Genomic DNA, 19,914 nt, shown 5'->3' with positions numbered 1-19,914 from the left:
TCAGTTCATAGCGTTGCGACGATTGCTTGAATCTAACGAATGTGTGACTGTGTTCAAGCTACGAGTACGGCAAATTTTCTGCTAGATTGATTTGAATCATGTGTGGCAAAACATGTATGAGCTTTGAACAAGTGCGCATGTTACAAATTTTCGATGCGTAAAAACATCTGTCAGCATATTATATGTGTGCATACATATGTGTGTATTTGAAATAGAACAGAAGTGCACGAGTAAATCAGTGTATAGGAGATGATATACAACCCGAACGTTGCCTAACATTTCAATCATTTAAGTATGAGTTTGAATAATTTACGGTTATTTTCTGCTAAAACGAACGTTCATAACCAAATCATGTATAAGCTGATCGTAAGTGATTCAAAGTTGTTCTCTATCGCTGATAGAACGGTTCAATTCGTGGACATGAATCGAACTGACAGAATCAGACAGAGTGACGGATCAATACTCGATTAAGAACAAAATTTCATTAATAATTGCATCTTGAGGTGGGTTGCTTTGCAAACAAATTTTGCTGAACCACCGATTTTTAAGTCATAGATCACCCTAAAAAAATATTTCTAGCTTTGCCTAGTTTACAATTGGTTATGAGTCAAAATTTCTCAAGTGTACCAACATTTTTTTGACGGTCGAGCTTTTAACGTCGAATAAACGTTTTTCAGTTCACAACAATAAATAAAAAATACAACTTGAACAATTTTCCAAAATTTCAATTATTTTTCAAGTTATTGTTATAAACTTTTTTTTGCATGAGTTTACAATTTATTTATTTTCTCAGGATGGATAGCATCGATCTTGCTCATTTTTAAAACAGCTATCGTTAATGACTTTCTCTTCCTATTTCAATTTTTTATTGACAGGAAAAACGTTATTACAAAAGTTATAAACAATTGTTATAAACAAATTGAAATAATTTAAACTTCTCAATCGATTTACAATATCGCTTCAATTTAATATTGTTGTACATTTTATAACACGTTATTGACAAAAAGAAAAACATGAAAACTTGCAACGCAACCGAAGTTATACAGTAGAATCCCGATTATCCGAACACCGATTATCCGAATATCCGATTATCCGGACTCATTCGTCTCGGCTCTAATTGTCAATTTGAAAATGTTTTAACGGTGCAATGATACATGTTACGACAAGTTTATTTTCGCGTCTGATCGTGTTATGGGTACTCCCGCTTTCATTTGTTTGCGGGATAGTGTTTGTTATAGATTCATTTTCTTAGATAGCGTTCAACTGAAAGGTTGTCTCTTATTTTTGTCTGCCTTTTTGTGTTAGAAGTTTACAATGTCCAAGCGAAAAAGAGTAGTGTTGTCTCTTAATGACAAAGTGAAGATAATTAAAAGTATAAAAAATGGTGAATCTGGCAGTAAGTTGGCACAAATATATGGTGTAGGAACTTCTACGATATCAGACATTAAAAAGAATTCTGATGCCATAATGAAATTCACCTGCGCGCTTGAGAAAGAAGATGGAAGTTCGCAACGTAAAGTTATGAAAAAATCTCAAAATGAAATTCTGGAGAATGCAGTTTATACTTGGTTTTTACAAAAGAGAGCATGTGGCCAGCCCATATCAGGACCTCTGTTATGTGAAAAAGCATTGGATTTTAATCAAAAACTTGGTGGTGATAATTCTTTCAAAGCGAGCTGTGGATGGTTAGCAAGATTCAAATCTAGACATGGCATTCGAGAACTGGAGATTCAAGGAGAGAAACTTTCTGCTAACGTTGCATCAGCCAACTCTTTTGTAGACGAGTTAAAAGAATTTCTAGATGAAAAAGAATACGATTTTGATTTTGTATACAATGCAGATGAAACAGGTCTTAATTGGAAAGCTCTACCAAGCAGATCGTTAGCATCGCATCGTGAAAATGCAGCACCTGGGCACAAAGTGAGTAAGGACAGAGTTACAGTTATGGTTTGCGCAAACGCTAATGGAACTCATCGATTGCCACTGCAACTTATTGGTAAATCAAAAAATCCGCGCTGTTTCAAAAATGTTAAAATCCCCTTAACTTACGCTAACCAAAAAAAAGCATGGATGAACACAGATATTTTTCTTACTTGGTATGAAAATACGTTTATTCCTGAAGGGAAGAAATTTCAAAAGGACGTGGGGAAAGAGGGCGACGTATTGTTGTTGTTAGATAATGCACCAACGCACCCTTCCGCTGAAACACTAAATCGAGAAAATGGGAAGTTCACAGTTAAGTTTTTACCCCCTAATGCAACATCGATATTGCAACCAATGGACCAAAGTATCATTGAAACTTTAAAACGTTTATACAGAAAGCAACTATTGCGTCGTCTTTTGACAACAGAGGACAGTGAAATAGAAACGACGTTAAAGTTTTTTAAGGAAACAAATTTGAAAGATTGTTGTTATATGCTGGTAGAAGCGTGGAACTCTGTGGAAATGCAAACATTAAAAAGAGCTTTGAATAAATTATTAAAATTAACACTACCTAATTCCTCGATTAAACCGCATGACGATTTTAAAGAAATAACAGAAGCAATGAAAATTCTTAGCATTGGTGAAGGGTGCGATGAAGAAAATATTAAGGAATGGCTGAACTGCGATAATGAAGACCCCGGATTTCAGATATTAACTGATGAAGAAATCATTGAAGATTTGAACAATAACGAAAGAGAAGATGAAGAAGATACTGAAACTGGGGAAGTATGTCAAGTACCATCTCACGCAGAAGCTTTTGAAGCTCTTGATATTGCTTTTAAGTGGTTTGAAAGACAGGATGTATCGGATCCCATACAGTTATACAACTGAAACGCATCAGGGACTTGGCCGCAATGAAACGAAATGATTCTTTACGTCAAAGACCAATAACAAGTTATTTCCAACCAAAGTTTTAAATTACATAGGCATTATGTAATACATTATTTATCGTTATAGCTCGGTTTTTATATATCGTACATATGTATTATCTGAACTACACTTGTAAAACTTATTACATAATAAAACTTTATTATATTTTAAATATTGTTTGATTTGCTTTGAAATCGATTATCCGGATTTTCGATTATACGGAATACCCCTGGTTTTAATTGATCCGGATAATCGGGATTCTACTGTATTGTTTTTGCTCCTGATGTGTATGGCGTGAAGCGCGTGTCACGAGCTTTGTAAGCGCAATGTTACGCTGAAAAATAATCTTTGGAAACGAGTTATAAGTCGGACACATGTTCTTGTTTATTGCTTATATTGAAATATACATAAAGTGTATATGATTATTTCAATAATATAATCCACATTATTTTTTATTAAGCCTTTTTTTGAAAACACTTGCAGTTACAAATTTTTCTGAAGCAGAATATATTTTGCATGCATGTTCGGCATTAAGTGGATAGAAACAATGATAAGATCGAGTGTCTTTTGCAGTTTTTGCCATTTGATATCTTGCTTCCAAAATCTTGTTATGCGTCGTGTGCTCTTCTATTGTGGAATAACTGAACTCGATTTTCTTGAAAAACTTTTTTGCCCATTGATATAAGAGTTTTGGGGAAGTGATGTCCTCATCTTGCAAACTGTAGGCATGCCTTTTTACGGTACCACCAATGCCGTTGCATGCGCTTTTACCATGGGAAGTAGCGAAAAAATGCCATTCAACTTTGACACCAAAGTCTTCTTCGTGCTTCATCAAATTGATCAAATTAAATTTGTTCTTATACTGCGAAGCAGCGCCGTCCGAGAAATACGAAATTTTTTTTATTTTGTCAGAACCAAATTCATTTTTTAAATGAGCTATCAGTTTCGAAATAAAAAAATGCACTGCATTTGCATTGTGAAGTAAATGTTCTGAAATGATGACGTAATTCACATTTTTCAAAACGGAATTTTCCCTGTAGTAAATAATGAAAGGGTGCAACGTCGCTTGAACATTAGCCCAATGTTGAGATTGAATGGCATTTTGTACTTGGCATGTATAATTTTCAGCAAAATCCAAAGTTATTATGAACTCTCCTTCGTTTGCTGTATTTTTTATCTGATCAAAATAAGCACTTTGGGCCTTTGCTAAGAAATCATGTTTCACAACTGCGGGCAAGTCATCTCAAAGAAGTTCCAGAAACTGTTCAGTTGGTAGAGTCTGCAGTATCAATTCGCACCCAAAAAAATTTTAATTTTCAATATTTGAACACTCCATTTAAGAGGCACTGTAGTCAGAAGTGCATTTTTTTCATTTCGAGAATTTTGATCGGCAAGAGCTCTTTTTAGATTATTAATCCAATTATCCCCAATAGAATTTTCCTCGTTTGGATTATTGTCGCATAGAAAATCTGTGGATTGCCGTTTTTTGAATGGAGGAATTTAGGGATTTTCATAATTTGGATCTTTACGTTCATTATCGTCAACCTCGCAGTCACTTTCTGACGATTCATCGAGTACGACAGTTGAATTTTCTTTTGTAACATTCGTTAATGCGCAGCTTTGTGGCAAATTCCCACTAGAAGCTCTGTTAATTTGTGTTTGACATGATCTGCACATGTACTGCCCTACAAAATTGGAAAATTTCGCATTCCAATTTATACTCACTAAAGCAACATTCTTGATAACACACTTGTGGCCTTTCTTGCCGAGAGGATTGCAACAAGAATTCGCTCTTGGCATGCTGAATCGTACACTCAGTGTAGTAGAACACGAGAAAACGTCGCTTATTGCTCCTCTATATGCAACTAAACAAATGACAAATCGTAAACACCGAGAAAAAACAGAGCACGCGTGAATAGCTTCGTGTCGAAACATGTCGCGGCGAGCTCGCAAACCCGGCATCGCGCCCGAAGCTTGTGACACGCGCTTCACGCATTACACATCAGGAGCAAAAACAATATAACTTCGGTTGCGTTGCAAGTTTTCATGTTTTTCTTTTTGTCAATAACGTGTTATAAAATGTACAACAATATTAAATTGAAGCGATATTGTAAATCGATTGAGAAGTTTAAATTATTTCAATTTGTTTGTAACAATTGTTTATAACTTTTTATACTCTCGCAACAATGTTGCTAACGAGAGTATTATAGTTTTGTTCACATAACGGTTGTTTGTAAGTCCTAAAACTAAAAGAGTCAGATATAGGGTTATATATACCAAAGTGATCAGGGCGACGAGTAGAGTCGAAATCCGGATGTCTGTCTGTCCGTCCGTCCGTCCGTCTGTCCGTCCGTCTGTCCGTCCGTCCGTGCAAGCTGTAACTTGAGTAAAAATTGAGATATCATGATGAAACTTGGTACACGTATTCCTTGGCTCCAAAAGAAGGTTAAGTTCGAAGATGGGCAAAATCGGCCCACTGCCACGCCCACAAAATGGCGGAAACCGAAAACCTATAAAGTGTCATAACTAAGCCATAAATAAAGATATTAAAGTGAAATTTGGCACAAAGGATCGCATTAGGGAGGGACATATTTGGAAGTAATTTTTTTGGAAAAGTGGGCGTGGCCCCGCCCCCTACTAAGTTTTTTGTACATATCTCGGAAACTATTATAGCTATGTCAACCAAACTCTACAGAGTCGTTTTCTTCAGGTATTTCCATATACAGTTCAAAAATGGAAGAAATCGGATAATAACCACGCCCACCTCCCATACAAAGGTTATGTTCAAAATCACTAAAAGTGCGTTAACCGACTAACAAAAAACGTCAGAAACACTAAATTTTACGGAAGAAGTGGCAGAAGGAAGCTGCCCCAGGCTTTTTTTATACTCTCGCAACAATGTTGCTAAGGAGAGTATTATAGTTTTGTTCACATAACGGTTGTTTGTAAGTCCTAAAACTAAAAGAGTCAGACATAGGGTTATATATACCAAAGTGATCAGGGTGACGAGTAGAGTCGAAATCCGGATATCTGTCTGTCCGTCCGTCTGTCCGTTCGTCCGTCCGTGCAAGCTGTAACTTGAGTAAAATTGAGATATCATGATGAAACTTGGTACACGTATTCCTTGGCTCCATAAGAAGGTTAAGTTCGAAAATGGGCAAAATCGGCCCACTGCCACGCCCACAAAATGGCGGAAACCGAAAACCTATAAAGTGTCATAACTAAGCCATAAATAAAGATATTAAAGTGAAATTTGGCACAAAGGATCGCATTAGGAGGGACATATTTGGAAGTATTTTTTTGGAAAAGTGGGCGTGGCCCCGCCCCCTACTAAGTTTTTTGTACATATCTCGGAAACTATTATAGCTATGTCAACCAAACTCTACAGAGTCGTTTTCTTCAGGTATTTCCATATACAGTTCAAAAAATGGAAGAAATCGGATAATAACCACGCCCACCTTTCATACAAAGGTTATGTTCAAAATCACTAAAAGTGCGTTAACCGACTAACAAAAAACGTCAGAAACACTAAATTTTACGGAAGAAGTGGCAGAAGGAAGCTGCCTCCAGGCTTTTTTAAAAATTGAAAATGAGCGTGGCGCCGCCCACTTATGGACCAAGAAGCATATCTCAGGAGCTACTAGACCGATTTCAATGAAATTCGGTATATAATGTTTTCTTAACACCCTGATGACATGTACGAAATATGGCTGAAATCGGTTCACAACCACGCCTTCTTCCAATATAAAGCTATTTTGAATTCCATCTGATGCCTTCTTTGTATAATACGAGTATAAACATTAGGAACCAATGATGATAGCGGAATAAAACTTTACACAAATACGGTATTTGAAAATATGTAAATGACGGATAATGAGAGTATAAAATGTTCGGTGACACCCGAACTTAGCCCTTCCTTACTTGTTTAAATAACGTTTTTCTTGTCAATAAAAAATTGAAATAGGAAGAGAAAGTCAATAACGATAGCTGTTTTAAAAATGAGCAAGATCGATGCTATCCATCCTGAGAAAATAAATAAATTGTAAACTCATGCAAAAAAAGTTTATAACAACAACTTGAAAAATAATTGAAATTTTGGAAAATTGTTCAAGTTGTATTTTTTATTTATTGTTGTGAACTGAAAAACGTTTATTCAAAGTTAAAAGCTCGACCGTCAAAAAAATGTTGGTACACTTGAGAAATTTTGACTCTTATATGCTGCATTTTGTGCAGTTATCTGCGTTAACGATGCCAAGCATCAAGTTAGTAGTTCTCTTTGATCTGCCATTATTTATGGTACATACTTGGTGTTTTTTAATTTAATTTAGATTGAGATTAATTCAATATTTTTATAAATCACGACTTACAAAATAATTGTTTTTCGAAAAAATGCTTTTGAACTATATAATGATTCTGAGGTTAATTAGTTTAGGCATCAGTCTTCGACTAATACTCCGCGTGAACGAACGTCATCGGTGATAAATTCGCTTACTCAATTGTTCTCACGTTTTTGCTTTATTACATTTTGGTTCTTTATAAGTGTCTTATTCTCAAATAAACAAAAACAGATATATTAAGAAATCATGGCCCCGGGGCCACCCGACCTAAGAGAAAAATCTTTTCTCTGTTAAGTGAAAGCCAAAAAAGAGACAATATCAAAAAACTCCCATTGAGTTCACACATCTTCCCGTCGTGCAAACACAAAACCCAAAAAATTTAACTCTTTCCGCAAAAAATACAGTAAAACTCATAACATGAGTACTACTTACTTTGTCGTCCATAGAGCAATTCAAATCGTTAGTAAGGAAATAATCTCCAAAGACACGTTACGCGATGGAAGTCACGTTTGTCAAAAGCAAAGAGGTGGCCAAAATTCTTGAAAACCAAACAGATACCTGGAATCTGTGATATCACGTGTAAACTACATGAATCCTTCAATAACATCAAAGGTACCATTTACGCGCCTTTTCTCAAAAACATACTAGAAGAGATTGTCAGTGAACGAAAAGCACAACACGTTACCTCGGTTTACAAATTCAACAGAATCATAGATGGTACACAAACATAAGCCCAATGGTGTTGTTCTTATAACATTTGACCTATACACACTCCCCAGCAAACTTTTTATTTCTGTGAATATTGTGAAGGTATGAGAATACATCCCAAACCCAATGCGTTGCAAAAATTGTAAATTGTTAGGCCATACGGTGAAACACTGTAAGCATCAAACTATATGGGTAAATTGTAATTTTTTACCTTAGTATCCAAATAACTGGTCGCAATCACAGTTTCCAAACTGTAGAAAGGTACTCTCGGCTTCGCACAAATGTTCAGGTAACAGAATTCACGACGCTATTTACAGTTCACTGTCGTGCAGTCATGACGTGTCGCTGTCTATGTGTTCAGCACTTCACACTCAATAACCCAACAATGGAAAATAAACACCAAAACGAAAACGAAAGCAACGAAATTAAAAATCCAACAAGCGCACGATTCCAATTACTTTGGCGGAGGGGTAAAAAAATCGAATTTCCGTATAAATGGGGTATGTGCGGATAGGGGAGCTTCTCCAGAGAAGAAATATCCAAAAATAATATAAAAATAATTTTTATTTTTTAAAATATTCACGAGTTAACGTTCAAAAATTTGCACTAACAACACAAGGTATTTCTCGATGTTTCACTAAATTTTTTCACGTTTTTCACTCTGTATATTTAAATATACACTCTAAACATTGAAATAAGTTCACATTTCACTTTTATTTTGGTATATTTTACCTAAATTTATTAATTTAAAAAACACTTAGCACACTCATCGTTGAAAAGGTTAGATTGTTTACAATTATGAGGAAAACAAGCCTTGCCACATCTTAAACAGCAAATATGTAGGATTTTTAACAATTTTTCTTTGTTTGCTTTTTCGGTATTAACTATACTTTTTTCTATATTAACTATAAAAAAAATTCTTTCTACATATGTACATATGTATATGTGTAATATGTGATTTATGTGACTGAAGTACTTTCGCGTAGTACTCCTTTCTGCGTTGGCGGCCTTCGGCCGCGCTCTAAAAATAACCCTGGCCGAGCGAATACCCGGGGTGACTGAAGTACTTTCGCGTAGTACTCCTTTATGCGTTGGCGGCCTTCGGCCGCACTCTAAAAAAATACCCTGGCCGAGCGAATATCCGGGGTGACTGAAGTACTATCGTGTAGTACTCCTTTGTGTGTTGGCGGCCTTCGGCCGCGCTTTAAAAAAATAACCCTGGTCGAGCGAATACCCGGGGTGACTGTAGTACTTTCGCGTAGTACTCCTTTCTGCGTTGGCGGCCTTCGGCCGCGCTTTAAAAATAACCCTGGTCGAGCGAATCCCCGGGGATGACTGTAGTACTTTCGCGTAGTACTCCTTTCTGCGTTGGCGGCCTTCGGCCGCGCTTTAAATAAATAACCCTGGTCGAGCGAATACCCGGGGTGACTGTAGTACTTTCACGTAGTACTTCTTTCTGCGTTGGTGGCCTTCGGCCGCGCTTTAAAAAAATAACCCTGGTCGAGCGAATACCCGGGGTGACTAAAGTACTTTCGCGTAGTACTCCTTTCTGCGTTGGCGGCCTTCGGCCGCGCTTTAAAAAAATAACCCTGGTCGAGCGAATACCAGGGGTGACTGTAGTACTTTCACGTAGTACTTCTTTCTGCGTTGGTGGCCTTCGGCCGCGCTCTAAAAAACTAACACTGGTCGAGCGAATACCCGGGGTCACTGAAGTACTTTCGCGTAGTACTCCTTTCTGCGTTGGCGGCCTTCGGCCGCACTTTAAAAAAATAACCCTGGTCGAGCGAATACCCGGGGTCACTGAAGTACTATCGCGTAGTACTCCTTTCTGCGTTGGCGGCCTTCGGCCGCACTCTAAAAAAATAACCCTGGGCGAGCGAATATCCGGGGTGACTGAAGTACTATCGCGTAGTACTCCTTTCTGCGTTGGCGGCCTTCGGTCGCGCTTTGAAAAAGTAACCCTGGTCAAGCGAATACCTGGGGTGACTGACGTACTTTCGCATAGTACTCCTTTCTGCGTTGGCGGCCTTCGGCCGCGCTTTAAAAAAATAACCCTGGTCGAGCGAATACCCGGGGTGACTGTAGTACTTTCGCATAGTACTCCTTTCTGCGTTGGCGGCCTTCGGCCGCACTTTAAAAAAATAACCCTGGTCGAGCGAATACCCGGGGTGACTGAAGTACTTTCGCATAGTACTCCTTTCTGCGTTAAAATACAAAAAAAATATATTGAGTTTCGTTATAAAGTGGTTATATTTTTTGGTTATCTTGCACTGATATTGAAACAAAATTTGAGTTTTCGTTATAAAATGCTTAAATTTTGGTTATTATACGTTTTTTTGTATATTAGGTGACAATATATATAATATGATTATATAATATTACTATATAATATTACTTATTTGTTTATTAAATTAAAAAAAGGGCATATCCACATGAATGGATAGAGGAATTTTTGGGAAAAAAGGCATTTCAGCGAATTTCCTTATTATCACATGGCAGCGCTAAATTTCGTCGTAATTTTAAACACACACATGATGTACACTACGAGTGTAAAATGTAATTTTTAAAATAAAGATTTCTTCCGTAAAAAGACTATTAAAGTGTAAAATGTGGATTTATTTAAAAGTTTATAGTTTAATTTAATTAATTTGAAATGAAAAATGTGAGTAAAATGATTGAATTGTTGAAATGTTCGAATTTTGGGAATTTTTGAACTTTAAGGTCGAATATATCACCTATAACCCTATATATTTTTTAATCAGGAGGACTTCCTCTTTCCAACGGTACCTTCAAATCGCGGCGCCAAAGAAATCGGAATTGTGCCCAACAAGCATTCAAAACATTCTTTCGGTAAATTACCTGTCTTCCACCAGCCGTTGAATTTCTAACGAATAATACACAAAGAAATTGGACAAATCAATGAGAGAACCTAACTCTTAGTCTATGGAATATGAAAGGATACATTACCAACTATCAAAAGCTTATTTTACTAATTAAAGAAGAAACCCAGATGTTATCAGTATTCAGGAAACACACATACCATACAACAGTAACAACATTATCATTCGAAAACCAAGTACTGGTTATTTTAAAAATCTAAATTATAATTCAACATACAAACAAGGAAGTGGTATCTTAGTAAAGCGCCAAATTCCACACAAACAGATTCCAGCAAAAGCAAACATTTTATGTGACGCTCATCAAATAGATTTACGCACAAAAATAACAATAATAAATACGTAAATTCCTCCCTGTTAAAATTTTTCCGTAAACGATTTACTGAACCCCTTAATTAATTTGAAAACACCTTTAATTTTCAATGGCGACTTCAAGGCATGTAGTACACTATGGGCAGGGATATATCTAGAAATGCCCATTTATTCCAGTGTAAGAGCGCCTCAAAATAAGCGTTTTTTAAATAATTTTCCATCGTAGACAGAGCGGGCAAAATAATGATTTTTGGGCATTAAAATTAAAACAGCGAACATTCTATACAATTAAAAAGTATTTTATATTGTACTTCTAATATACCGCGAAACTATTTAAATCTGTTTTTATTTTATGGTATATTAAAACAAGGCTTTAGCCATACCAAAGACATGCTCGTTTACATGGAATAACACAGGAAAATACGTAATATGTATTGACAGTCTATTTGTAACTTAATTGCTCAAATTCTGAGTATAATTGTTGCAAATAAAGTGTTCTGGGTGCCAAATCATCAAGGAATTACGGGAAACGAACATGCAGATAAAATAGCGAATTTAATATATATCCCAATAGATACAACAAAATAAGGCAGCTAAATGGGAAAATTTCCATCACCGATAACCAAATTCAATGTAAATGACCCATGCCCGTGTACCCAACAAACACGTCAAAACCAAAGCGGTCAATTTATATACGCTTACGAATCGGACACACGAATATTTGATCACCAGCAAAACACCGCAAAGATGCGAATTCGGCAATACTCTAACAACCGAATATATCTTATATATACGTAGTATTTCGGAGCTGAAGTAATTCGCACTGGGGCACACAATTATTAGAAAGAATTTCTTTAAGTTAACTCGCATATTATGCGGTATAAAGTTCGAAAATTTCTATATTAGGGATGTTGAGACCACGGCAAGTATTGACTCGGATATACCCATTTTTTGATATTTATAGCGGGATTCTGTAACCAGTCTCTAGTCTCTATTTGAGACATTTTGTGGTAAAGTCTCAATTTGTGACCAGTTACTATTCACAGTCTCTAGCGTTAGTCTCATAATATTGCCTCAAATTTGAGACCTGATAGTTAGCAGGTCACAGAACTAAAAAGAACTCTGCTCTGCAATTTTGAATATACTGAATAGGGATCACCATAGATCATATATCGATTGTCGTTTTTTTATATTTTGTAAGCAAATCAAACACGAAAAGGTTAAAAATAAATCAATTTTACATAAATTTCGTAAATATTATGAAACAAAGTCAACATATATTTTTATTTTTATTGATAATTATGTTTTTTGACTATGTTACAGAAAATTTAATATTTGTTATCGACATATTTATTTCTATTCAAGTGTAAAAACATCTCTGAATAATGAAATGTAATAGATTTTGTGACTGTCACTTACAGAATAGCAAAATCGTTTCAAGTCTCAAAAATTGTCTCTAACTTAAAATCTTAAATTTAGGGACTGGAGACTGTATCACAGTACAGAATCGCACGGTTAGTCACATCATTATCATGGAAAGATTCTCTCTGAATTTCAACTGAACAATTTAATATCTGTAGGGACAGCAATTATTAGAGTAGCAGAGGTAAAGAAAGCATCTATTCTACATATTTTTACACAGTACATAAATATGTATATGATGTGCTTTTATTCTGATATAAATTGGAATATGAGGACATCACCAAACTGAACAATTGAGTAAGATCTTAACACGAAACTCACCGATTTGCGATGGCTTGTTGGCGCTGTGCATAAGTCGGATATTCAAAATCTAAATACTTCCACTCATTTACAATTTGAAATGATTTATTTGCATCCGCTGTCATTGGCATCTCATCGACGTAATTTCGCCCAAAACTTTTACTAACATCGCTACCTACAACATTTTGATAGAATGGATGCATTTGATGCGTGTAGTCCACGTGGATTTGTGCTACTGCTGGCGGTAAAATTACCGAAGGGAAGTTTTGTACACCAGAGGACAGTTTGAGCCCATTGCTACTAGCAGTAGCCAATTGAAATGTCGCTTTGATTGGAAATACCGTATATTCACGGGCACCAGTTGACTCAATCTCAGTCAAAGTTAAAGTAATAAGCACATTGATCACTAGACATACTAATGTAAAGCAACGAAAAAAAGCATACATTTGGACAAATACAAAATATTTTTGTTAAAAAATAAATTAACTGTACGGCTATCGTATACAAAGTCTGAAACGCGTTTAACGTCCTGGGTAAGTAATGGCAATCAGTTAAGCTGAGCTTATGGTTATTGAACGTTACAGGTAAGATAAATCCGCCCATTTTTTCAACATGATAAAATAATAGATTTGCTGAAACTTTCAAATTCTTGCAAAATGATTTAAAGTAAAGCGAATGAGCAAAACTTGTGCGAAAACTTACGTAATTACATAAAAAAACTGGTCCGGTTGTACTCAAAGCTAAATCTCACATATGACGAGTATACGTATACGTAAATGGTAAATATAGCATGTATAATAAGGCGAGCCACAATTTTTGAGTTTAAATGAAGAATATACATATATACAATATATATATATATATATATAGAAAATTCCTGCAAGGCCAAATATTTAGCTTCATTTTAAAAGGTGCCGAAGAGCATTTAAGGTTTTACATTTAAATAACTAGTAAAAAAAAACCTTTCATCTTTAAAAATGAAACATTAAAGATAAAATATTTTAATTTGCGGATTCTTATAGAGAATAAAACACATAATTGTATGAAAAAATTAAACTGTTGCGGTTGGTACCTAAAGCTAACTCAGGTATAGCGAACTCATTATGCACACATCGCATGTTCTTTATATCTAAATGCTTTTAATATATAAGTCCTTTAATCATCGATTTTTTTCGACCATAAAATTACCTTAATAATCTACTTCAGGAAATTTTCTTGTACATATGTACTTAAGACCTTTGAAAAATTAAAGAACTAGAAGTTGAAATTTTATTGTTTTTTGATTAAAAGTTTTCATGTTAAACACAAAATTTATGGTATTTTTAATGAAACTCGATGTTTTACGTATTATTTAAATTTAAAACTTTCTATGCTCATCCACACTTTCTAGAATAAAACTAAAAATTCTGCCTTTTTTCTCTGTATATAGATACATAGTAGGCTCAATTTAACTCATTAAGTTTAATTTTTGTTTGACTCACTCTAATGTATATTTGAACAGTTGTAAAAAATTGAGATCTGTACACACATATATACAAATATGTATATATTGTGTGTACCTGTTTAAATACAATAACCGGTAATTAGCTTTTAACCAGTGCAGCAGATATTATTTAGCTAATTTAGATGACCCAAATTTTGGGTATGCCAAAGAATGACTTATGCTCGCACTTACCTTAAAAATAGTAATTCTGCAGATTAGAAGACTCGATATACAAATGTGCTGAAATGAACCATGTTCATGTCCAGAATTTCATACAGCATTTGAAAATTGCGCCCCCACATAAATAAAATCAAAACGGATAAAATCAAGATATGACAACGCCCAATTAATGGACATGTGGATTTCTGAAATTGAATTTTTTGAGCTTATGATAAATACATTTTCTAAAGCAATTGATGTCGTTTCTTGCTAATTTAATTATTTGAAATACTTTGAGCCTCCTTGTAAGAAACCTTTCTATTTGTGGAGATGTCTTAGGAACTTACATATATATTTGTCGAAATATCTTCCCTAAATTTTGCGCGAATTATTATCCAAGGCAACGCTACAATATCCGAAGAAATTGTTCAGATTGGACCATTATAGCATATAGCTGCCATATAAACTGATGGATTAAAATCAAGTTCTTGTATGGAATCATTTCTATTTGTGAAGGGTATTACAGCTTCAGTGCAACCGCAGCTAGGTAGGAGTGCAGCCCTGTTATCTTTCGGGCTCAATTAGCACTGGCTGTGCCATTTTGATGCACTATTCGTAGACCTTTTATATCTGCTATCACGTTTCACCTTCTCTTTCAAACCATTTTGAGGTTTCGATGAAGCTACTTATGTCCGATATGCTTTTAGTAGAAATCCAGATTAGATTTATTTATGAAGAATGCACCGCGATCCTTGGTCTATTGTGCCCTCTCCTAAATCACATGAACTCACTTAGCCCGAGCACATCGATGAATTCCAATATTCTACTGGGTTCTAATGAGTCGATGCAATCCCTGTTCGGAAACATGGATCCGAGGGCCTTAATCCTGCGTCTGCAGACTGCTGTGCAGTCGATCAGCAGGTGTTCCGGTGTTTCAGGCGCCATGTTGCAGAACCGGCAGTTAGTGCAAGAAGATAAGCCCATGTTATATAAATGCCTATTTAACTTGCAGTGGCCAGTATAAAGTGCGACCAATAGCCTAAGTTTATTCCTGGGGAGATTGATTACGACTTTGAACCTGCTCATGTTGTACCCTCCCATTAGCAACCTGGCATGCCGCATGCCGTGAGTTCGTTGCCAATCCCTCTTCTTTGCGAAGTAGCTCCTTTATGGTATGGGGACCCACCCCTGTAAAGGGTTCAGGACCTACCATTTTGGTGGAGGCTGCGGAGCGAGCGAGCTCGTCTGCCAGTTCGTTACCGGCTATTCCTTAGTGACCTGGCACCCAAATTAGGTGCACCTGGTTTCTTTCCGCAAGGCTGTTCAGCCTTTCTCTGCACTCCTGCACTAGCAGCGACCTGATCTCGTAGGAGGAGATCGCTTTTAGTGCTCCTTGACTATCACTAAGTATGGCTATCCGCTCATTGCGATAGTTGCGATGGAGGTTTATCTCTATGCACCGACTTATGGCAAAGACTTCCGCCTGGAAAATGCTCGGAAACTCCCCCATAGGTATGGAGAGCTTGGAGCGTGGACCCGCGATCCCTGCACCAATTCCCTCCGACATTTTTGAGCCGTCGGTGTACCGCCTCAATGTGCTGTTCCTCAGCAGCAGTTCAAGGGTGGAGTTGTTCAACTCATCCTTGCTTCCGAGGGTGACCTTAAACTTTTTAGTGAAGTTAACCGTTTTGGTAGTGCTGTCCTTCGGGAGGAGGGCGATTGGTATATTGCCACTTATCTTTTCCATCCTCTGGGACGAGATTACCTTTCCTTTACCAAACCCCTCTGCCGTTATTTGCAGAAGCGTGCTCTTGGCTACTTGGCCGATGACCAAGTGAAGCGGTGTGAGTTCAAGCAGGGCCTCCATAGCTGCCGTTGGGCAGGTGCGCATTGCGCCCGTCATGCAGACGCAGGCTAGCCGCTGCAGCTTCGATAATTTAATTCCTACCGAAGTCTGCGACGCTATTGAGGCCCAGGCTACCGCCCCGTACGTGATTACCGGTCGCACTATCATGGTGTACAACCACCTAACAATCCTTGGCTTACAGCCCCAGGACTTACCCGCGAGCCGATTGCACACCATTAATGCCTTTGTTGCTTTGACCAAGGTCAGGTCCACATGCTGCTTCCACCGCAAAGTAGAGTCTAACGTGAGACCAAGGTATTTGACCTTATTGGTCATCTCTATCACTCTGCCTCCTAGTGTGAGGTTCCTGAGACCGGGTAGGGACCTGCGCCTCGTGAACAGGACAATGGTCGTCTTGGAGGGGTTGATGTTCAATTCAACCCTCCTGCACCACCCCTTTACCAGGTTTAGACCTCTTTGTATCAGGTCGCAGATAGTGTCCTCATATTTGCCTTTGGCTATAATAACAATATCGTCCGCATACCCTTGGCAGCGGATCCCATTGTCCGTTATCATTGCTAACAGGTCGTTTACGACAAGACTCCACAGCAGGGGTGATAACACACCCCCCCCTGTGGGCAGCCTCTTGTTGTGCCGAGACGAATAGTTTTATCTCCCACTGTGGTCTCTCAAGGTTTGGTGCTTGATGGATTCCAAGTGTCCTGTGTCGGATATGTGATAGGGCTGGGCATTCACAGAGAAAGTGGAAAATTGTTTCCTTGTTCCCTGCTGTTCCACAGCCTCGGCAGATGTTTTTGTAGGGCATACCCATTTTGGACGCATGTTCTCCAAATTTCCAGTGCCCTGTTACTAGCTATTAGCTGTTATTCTATAGATCCTTTCCTAAACCTATTTAATAAGTCGTTAGTTCTTTTTTTGTCATATGTTGGCCATAATTGTTTAGTTATGATACATTTTGTTATGTTTTTCCACCTGTTATTTGCAACTTGTTGAATTTGTCTATTGATCTCTCTTTTATCGATCCTAGCGGGCTTGGTATTAGCTCCGCCTCGGATTCGTTAAGGAAAGCTCCTGCCTTTGTCAACTCGTCTGCTTTTTCGTTGACGAAAATGTTTCTGGGGCCGGAAACCCAGGTCAAGTCTAGGTGGAGCTTGTCTTTTATTGAGCTCAGTGCTTTCTTGCAATTGTGGACTGTACTGGAATTTGTCAATAGAGCTTCGCGGGCCTTTTCTATGCCAGTACTTCCGCTTGGAAGATACTAGCCGAGTTCGGTAGACGGATAGAGAGAGAAATGTCTAGATCAACGGAAAATACCTCCATGCCTACTCTGCAGTCCATTTTGGACCCGTCGGTATAGACTGAGATGGAGATGGTCTTCTCTATTCTCGTCTAGAGGGTATCCTCACCTGGAAGTGTCTATTGAAATCCAGCATTGGAAGAACGTAGTTTATTAACATTGGACTTGTCCACTATGTCCATAGTTCTGCTGATTCCAATCACCCAATTCTTTTATTTTTATAGCAGAACATGCTACTGTTTTGACAATAAAGATGTCTATGGGGAGTTGATGCAGGACCACATTGAGCATTGTTTGCACCAGTAACACCTGTAATTTTCTAATTTTGTATTTGTTTAGCTCTGGCTACCATACTAGAGCTCCATATGTAAGTATAGGTCTTATGACAACCGTATACATCCTCATGATTATACTAGGTTTAAGGCCCCAACTCTTGCTGACGAATCTCTTGCAAGTATAGTAGGCCATATATTCTTTATTTACTCTTTTTTCTATATTTATTTTCCAGGACAGTTTGGTGTCAATCTCCACCCCCAAGTATTTAGCTGTGGGGGATAGAGAGAGTGTTGTACCTCCTGCATAAATGAGGTGAGGCTTATAGGTCTAAAATCCTTGGCATTATCGTGTGTTCTTTCGCCTGGTTTTGGAAGGAACACCACTTTAACTCATTTCCAACTTCTTGGGATGTAAGGCTAGCTTTGTATATATACATATATATATTTTTTCAAGCCTTAGAACCATTGGTTCTTCCAGCTTTTGCAGCATTATGGGCATAATCCCGTCTGGACCTGCCGCTTTAAAACTATTGCCGCTGGTGAGAAACTATTTATGGCATATTTGATTTTGCTTTTGTCTTCTATCTGGCCTCGGCACTCAGCTGCGTTTGCCAATGGTTCTAGTTGAACTCTCGTTATAGGCGTTTGCTGACTGCCAGGGAAGTGGGTTTTAATAAGTACCTCCAGAGATTATTTTCCAGAGGAGGTCAGATCATTTCCTTCCGCCTTAATGTAGGCAGTATTAGTATGTTCTTTGGATAGCATTTTACTCAGCCTAGAGCGCATTCTCTGCAACTTTCTATCACCAAGGAAGAGACTTTCTTGCGGTTGTTCTGCAACTCTCTATCGATGTGCAGAAAGGTCGCCATGAGTCATTCTTAGCTTTCCTGACTGCTTTTTTGTATCTTTATATGATAGCCAGACTCTGGTTCTAAAACTCTCATTGAAAGCTTTCCTTAGTTGCGTTCCCAAATTCTTGAGCTCACTGTTCCATCAAAGAAGGAACTTTCTCTTTTTTCAGAACTGTTAGCGGAGTGGATTTATTGAAAGTTGTAGTTAAGATTTTTACTAACTTCTCTACTTCTGAATCTAGTTCCAGAGGATTACTGATACTCTTATTTCCTCCTTTTTCAAGGCATTTTGTTGCTATACTGGTGAATTTTTTCCATGCTGTTCTTCTAGGATTCCGATATTTGAGAAAAGTACTGTATTTCTCGCGAATTCTGGAGAGTATCCAGAAGTGATCCGACATGGAAGGCTCATCGGACACACTCCAGTTATCCACAACGAGACTGTCTATGTCTGTTGATAGCGTGAGGTCCAGCACATCCTCCCTCCCCGGAAACCTATCAGAGCTTAGGGTTACCATATCGAAATCAGTCAAAATCAGTCCCGTTGCACATGTCAACAAAAAAAATAATAATTAAAAAAAAATCGCCGATTCAGGAGGAAACCAGGGAATCAGTGCATTTTTCACGAAAATCAGGGAATCAGTACCAAAGGTCAAAATTAAGGAATTCCCTGACAAATCAGGAAATATGGTAACCCTACCCTTGATGCATATACTTAAATTGCTATTCAAAATATACTGTAAGAGTGACTCATCTCTGCTGTTTATACTGGAGCTACCCCATACTGTGTGCCTTGTTTTGCATCACACCCTAATAGGACGTCTTTCTTCTTCTTGTTGCCCTCTACTAGTCTTATAAGTGGTGCCGGTGGTATGTCCACGTCGTGGGTCATGTAGGCCGAAACCAAGAAGAAATGATTTTCCTTTTGTTCCACCTGTGATATCTGCTGTGCTGTAATTAGGACAAAGGAATGCATTTATACTTCTATTGATAAGAGTGCATGTCCTTGGTTTACCTATGTTTCGTGTGTAAAAAATGTTACAGTTACTGCTGTTTAGCCCTTTGATGGTGCCTTCATTAACCCAGGGCTCCTATATTAGACTGATGTCGATGCCCCTCTCGTTTATGAGGGTTGTCAGATTCGCTGTAGCAC

The 19,914-nt window shown here is 37.6% G+C and overlaps 1 protein-coding gene across 1 annotated transcript in view; it reads right to left on the bottom strand.

Annotated features, from left to right (window-relative positions):
* The window catches only part of LOC126765923 (protein yellow), a 14,975-nt gene extending 1,629 nt beyond the window's left edge, over nucleotides 1-13,346 (bottom strand). The window contains exon 1 of the mRNA XM_050483635.1: nucleotides 12,851-13,346. Within this exon, the coding sequence (XP_050339592.1) occupies nucleotides 12,851-13,275 (425 nt within the window). The 5' untranslated portion in view covers nucleotides 13,276-13,346. The remainder of the gene's footprint in view (nucleotides 1-12,850) is intronic.
* Nucleotides 13,347-19,914: the final 6,568 nt, after the last annotated feature.

The sequence above is a fragment of the Bactrocera neohumeralis genome, unplaced genomic scaffold, assembly GCF_024586455.1.
Source record: "Bactrocera neohumeralis isolate Rockhampton unplaced genomic scaffold, APGP_CSIRO_Bneo_wtdbg2-racon-allhic-juicebox.fasta_v2 cluster11, whole genome shotgun sequence".
NCBI lineage: Eukaryota > Metazoa > Arthropoda > Insecta > Diptera > Tephritidae > Bactrocera > Bactrocera neohumeralis.
Note: the sequence above shows the minus strand (reverse complement) of the source record. Positions and strands in the feature narration are given on the sequence as shown.